Source organism: Drosophila takahashii, chromosome 3L, assembly GCF_030179915.1.
Source record: "Drosophila takahashii strain IR98-3 E-12201 chromosome 3L, DtakHiC1v2, whole genome shotgun sequence".
In the NCBI taxonomy this organism is placed as follows: domain Eukaryota; kingdom Metazoa; phylum Arthropoda; class Insecta; order Diptera; family Drosophilidae; genus Drosophila; species Drosophila takahashii.
Genome location: NC_091680.1, coordinates 3,408,757 through 3,414,224, shown reverse-complemented (window position 1 = coordinate 3,414,224; position 5,468 = coordinate 3,408,757). Strand labels below are relative to the sequence as shown.

The 5,468-nt window shown below is 40.4% G+C and overlaps 1 protein-coding gene across 6 annotated transcripts; it reads left to right on the top strand.

Moving 5' to 3' along the window:
- Positions 1-649: 649 nt before the first annotated feature.
- LOC108067257 (purine nucleoside phosphorylase) lies at positions 650-4,981 on the top strand. 6 transcript variants are annotated; one of them, XM_017156211.3, is made up of 5 exons: positions 650-1,074; positions 1,471-1,599; positions 3,294-3,365; positions 3,887-4,658; positions 4,720-4,981. In XM_017156211.3, the coding sequence occupies exons 1-5, from the start codon at positions 953-955 to the stop codon at positions 4,804-4,806; spliced, it is 1,182 nt and encodes a 393-aa protein (XP_017011700.2). In that variant the 5' UTR covers positions 650-952; the 3' UTR covers positions 4,807-4,981. The 6 variants fall into 6 exon arrangements, with proteins under 6 accessions (XP_017011700.2, XP_017011697.2, XP_017011701.2 ...); XM_017156208.3 differs by lacking the exon at positions 1,471-1,599 and having other exon boundaries at positions 651-1,074; XM_017156212.3 differs by lacking the exon at positions 3,294-3,365 and having other exon boundaries at positions 651-1,074.
- Positions 4,982-5,468: the final 487 nt, after the last annotated feature.

The window sequence follows — 5,468 nt, the reverse complement described above, 5'->3', positions numbered from 1 at the left end:
TACTTGTAAAATTCCATTTAAGAACTGTAATTTTCATTTTAAAGAATATTTTGGTGGCAGAAGGTATCATTTCTGACTAATAACTTTAATTATTTTGACTCAAATAATATTATGTTGTACTTTTCCTTCCTAAAATAACCTTAAATTTAAAACAAAATCTCTTATTTCAATACCCCTTGCTTTTATAATGACTTTACCCGCTCAAGAATTCCAGGTGTTTTCTCACAAACCTTACAACCCATATCAAAAAGTCCATAAAAAACTTATCAGCTAAAATTTGCGGAATCATTTATGGTTCTCGTCAACGTTCCCCATCGAATAATGTGTAACTAAAAGAGTTGTTTTTCCCCTCCTCCGGCACACACACTTTGTTTGAAATATATTTAAATTCGCTCAATTCAATTAGTTAGGAGCAACGATTCCGGCAGTCCAACAATATGCGGCACCCATACGCGCTAAACGATTTTAAATTGAATGCTGAACAATCAGCGGCGGCAGAGCGTCGATCTGGATCCCCGAGAATTCCGATTCTGAAACCCAAACCGAAGCAGGGAATCTCAGAATCTTTTCCTGAAGCAAAATAAAAACGACGTCGGCTTCGTCGGGCCTCCAGTTTATAAACCCTCGTCCATCAGTCGGCAGCGTTCATTTTACAATCAGCGGTCGAGCAGGCAGTACAAACGCTAAAGAAAATACCACACAGAGTACTTATATACCTACCATAGAATTCGAGTTCTGAACGCGACCAGAAAATATTGTTTGTGAAACGTAACGAGATTACAAAGGAGATTCCAGTTTTCTAAATTAGTTTTGATTCGCGATTTTTGCGACATAATTCGTAATAAAGCGTGAAAGTTAGATTTGCATAACCAGAAGAAGCGCCGCGCATCTCAGGCGATTATATAATTGCTAAAATCGATTGAACAAGAGTATCTTCATCTCCATTCGCAAAATGACGGGTTACAAGGTGGCCAATGGCAATGGCACAACTAATGGAAGCTCGAATGGAAAGACCAATGGCAACTCCAATGGACACAGCCAGTCGGCGGAGTACACAGCCCAGGAGAATCCCACGTAAGTTGATATAGGGGTTCTATTACAATTTAGTTTATATGAAAGGGCCTCACGCCACAGGCTCGTTAACTGCAATCAGCTTTAATTGAAACTTCCAATCGAGTGCTTGGCTTTCAATATTTCTTTATGGTTTCGCATTAACCCCACTGCGCCACCTGTCCTTTTCCTTACCCTTCAAAGCTTTGACCCGCTTTTCTATCGGGGCGGCCAAATCGATATGGCCTTGGGTATCCAGTAGGCCGCGCCAGTAGCTTCATTCGATGCCTGACTTTTAGTCACTTTCAAAAACACGCTCGGGCCTACAGGAAAACCAAGTTCAGACCAGAAAACGCTCCGTCCAAAATTCGCTGCCTTCGCTTTCGGGGCTAAGAACTCTCTTGAACAACTTACCAACAGAATGTGCTCCCGCGACTGTTGCTCCGGACCAGGTGGCTCCCACAAAGGCAACACCTGTACGGATAAGAAAGGCGGCAAAGGGGGAAGTCTCACTGGCGAGAAGATCATACCCACTCCACAGAGTCTGCTGTAAGTTGAAGGGTTAACTTAAGGGCTCCCTGCCTTACTTGTCAGTCTGTTTTATAAGTTTCGAAACCCAATCCAAAAACTCAAATCCCTGGCTTCAAAATGTGTAGCACCGACTGCTGTTCGAATCCCAAAGGCAAGGCGGGCACCAAAACCGCCATCAATGAACCCGCCAAGTTGTTACATACAGTACCCACTCCCGATAGCAAACTGTAAGTTCGTTCTCTGTGTTTACTGTTTACTAGCCAAACTAAATCAAAATTCAGCTGACACAGCTAGAAACTGTCCTTGATCTTTCCGCTTTCTGCTATCAAGAAATGAGCTCAACTTGGATCTCTTGAATTTAAATTAAGACATTCCAGTATTCCAGGCGGCTTATCAATTTTCGTCATTCGACTCTCGCTAGTCATTAAAGTCCCATTCGAAACATCTTTAATCTGCATACGATTTAAATTAAATTTTGAAGTGGTTTTCGCTTGGCTTGGGTTCATTCCCGTTTAGTACACAAAAAAAAATATATTTTTTAAATATTTTTAAAACTACTTTTTTATATTTGTTATATTTATTTTGTTTATTTGACATTTTATTTCAATCATATTTTAAACGAATTTATCAATTTATTTTTAAATCACGATTTTAAATGCTTTATGATCTTACATTTAATTAGAATTAATTTTTTTATGGTGTTTTCTATATTAATTAAACAGAATATATTTTTTAAATCACGTTTTACGTTTACGTTTACTAAGTTTAATGTTTATAGATCTTAGATGTAATGAAATATTTTTCCTAATGTTTTTTCTGTGTAGCAAACCTTTGCTGATAAAAAGCCCAAGATTACCACCTGCTTATATAAGTGTTTAATGGCCCAGTTAACTGGTGGGCAATCGCAATCAGTTCCCTCTGATTGGCTGCGCAAAGCGGGTGTGTTCCCATGATCTTGACATAGGCCTTCCACATCGTAATCTTTACTACAGATACGGGTAATTGGCAAATGGTCCGTCCGATAAAGAACGCAGCTAAAACATGTTGCCGCATTGATTAGTTTCGAAACTTGTTTTTTGTTTCGATGGAAACAGAAACACCAGACAGAATCAGAATCAGAATGAGAATGCTGAATATTGATGAAGCGGCGAAAAATGCCGCGTCGCGTGTTCAGATCGAATTTCCATAAATTACTGGCTACCGAAAGATCAATTCATTTCATTAAAGGGATGATGGGATTATGGTTAATGGTCGCCAATTAGTGTAAGTTATGCGTGATTCTGGCTACCCATTTTAATGACGCACTTTATGTTTACTAGAGGCTTGTTTTTGTTTTTTCCCTCGATGTAATATTGATAGCACACAGCATCATCAGGCGACGAGGCTTATCAATTAAACACGTGGGGGGTCATATAGGATCACTTTTGGTATACCAAACAACATCTTAACATAACTCGACTTGCAGTTCAAGTTCGTGTAGTTCAACCTCGAACCAGCTGAATTCTTTATGGCCATAATAGAGCTTAATTGCTGGTTCCAACTAACTCGATAATAGACTCTACCTAGAAAAAGAGAGCCATAAATAATACGAGGGGGTCCTTATCTCGCTGCTTTGTTGACATTCTTTTTTCAGCTTTTCAGCTTCATATCTGTTTATCATAAAACTTTTGGCAACCTACTTAGCAAAACCATTTTATTCTCCACAATTGCAGCGGAAATGGAAAAATCCTATGCGAAATTACGCCCGAAGAATTGAGGGCCTTGCGGGTTCTCAACGAAGACACGTTTGTAGACCAATTCTTCTGCCTTCTGTTTCTCTGTGTTTAATTTGTTTCCATTAAAATGTGATTGGCAGTGAAAAGAAAGTGATCTCAACGAAGAGTGTTCTCATTCTTCAGAGTTATACGTGTCCTAAAATTTTGTCATTGAAATATTATTATGTTTGTGTGATAAATTTCATATCTCCATTTTCATTTCAAAGATCTCAAAGTACATCTATTTTTGTGTCGTTCCTCTGTTGTTTTTATTATCATCAAACTTATTTGTTTTGATAAAACGTTGATTGGTTTTTGGTATCTGTTTATATTCTTTAGGGGAACTTCATCAATTGGTATAAGTTCCCCTTGGGAATTTCATTTCTTCAGTACTTTGTTTATCATCGCGGCAATCAGATAAAAAGGATCTCTTTGCCCGTGTACCATGTACCATAATATCAGTCCACTTGTAAATTCTTTCCACTTTTATTAGTTGAAAGATCAAATATCATTATAAACAAAAAACTAATTATTTTAACGCATTTTTATAGGTATCCCTATGAGGTCATCGAGGAGATCGCCGATTTCATCACCAAGGGCTCCGGCATGCGTCCCAAGATCGGCATCATTTGCGGCTCTGGGCTCGGCTCTCTGGCCGATATCATCCAGGACCCGAAGATCTTCGAGTACGAGAAGATTCCCAACTTCCCGGTGTCCACAGTGGAGGGCCATGCCGGACGACTGGTGGTCGGCACTCTGGAGGGAGCCACTGTAATGGCGATGCAGGGCAGGTTCCACTTCTACGAGGGATACCCCTTGGCCAAGTGCTCGATGCCGGTGCGAGTGATGAAGCTGTGCGGAGTGGAGTACCTGTTCGCCACCAATGCAGCGGGTGGCATCAATCCGCGTTTCGCGGTGGGCGACATTATGCTGATGCATGACCATGTCAATATGCTGGGCTTTGCGGGCAACTCTCCCCTCCAGGGACCCAATGATCCCCGCTTTGGACCCCGTTTTCCCGCCTTGGTTAACTCTTACAACAAGGACCTGATCAACAAGGCCATCGAAATAGGCAAGGCCATGGGTATTGAGTCGAATATCCATGTGGGCGTCTACTCCTGCCTGGGAGGTCCCAACTACGAGACCATCGCCGAGCTGAAGGCTCTGCGGATGATGGGCGTGGATGCGGTGGGCATGTCCACCGTCCACGAGGTCATCACTGCCCGGCACTGCGACATGAAGGTGTTCGCCTTCAGCCTGATCACGAATAAGTGCGCCACCGAGTACAGCGATAAGAAGGATGAGGAGGCCAACCACGAGGAGGTATATTATATCATTATAATGATGGCTGAAAGACTTACTAAAATAAATCTCCGCTTCACAGGTCATGGCTGTGGCCAAGAACAGACAGAAGGCCTGCTGCGAACTGGTCGCCCGACTCATCCGGGAAATCCACTCGGCATCCGTTTAGGCAGCGAACGAGGATAATAGCGTTGGATTCTAAATTTAACATTAGTTAATTCACTAGACTCGCCATCTAAGAGTCACATGACACCCGGATTGTCCCAAAATTTACAGTATAAGCCTAGGGAATAGTTTAACTAAATTATGTAAAATAAACTAGAAATATAACAAAATTAAAAAAATTAGTTATCTTTCGATTTAAGATTTTATAAGAGTAGTTTTCCCTTATTGGAGCATACTTTCTGGCTGATACGGAAAAATGTTGCATACTTTCTGGGTGTAAGAAAATGTTCAACTATCAGAGATGCGCAATAAATAGGAGTAGATCAATTTTCCGTTTTTTCCTTATAACTGGTCGAAAATCCAATCCACAACCGAATGTCATACTGCTTTAGACAGCGTAGGACCAAACCTATTTATCCCCATAACTTTTTGGCTGATTTCGTAAAAAAAATATTTTGATCAAATTTCGTTTTTTTTATGATTTTTTGCTAAAAATTGACAAATTTGAAAATTTACAAGTTTGAATGGGAATAGATAGGGAATTTAATTACGAGTTTAACGATGTATGACACTCCATATTTGGATCATTATTTCCATTGTTTTGGCCAAAATACTTCATTTTGTTGAGTGCAAAATCAGGAACTGTGCTTTTGGTCAAAATAGTAC

What these genes read in the sequence shown, in the direction of transcription:
- LOC108067257 (XM_017156211.3), top strand. Translation starts at nt 953, where the DNA reads ATGACGGGTTACAAGGTGGCCAATGGCAATGGCACAACTAATGGAAGC. An exon ending in CGGGTTCTCAACGAAGACAC is followed by an intron (nt 3,366 to 3,886) that starts GTTTGTAGACCA and finishes GCATTTTTATAG; the next exon opens with GTATCCCTATGAGGTCATCG. An exon ending in AGGAGGCCAACCACGAGGAG is followed by an intron (nt 4,659 to 4,719) that starts GTATATTATATC and finishes TCCGCTTCACAG; the next exon opens with GTCATGGCTGTGGCCAAGAA.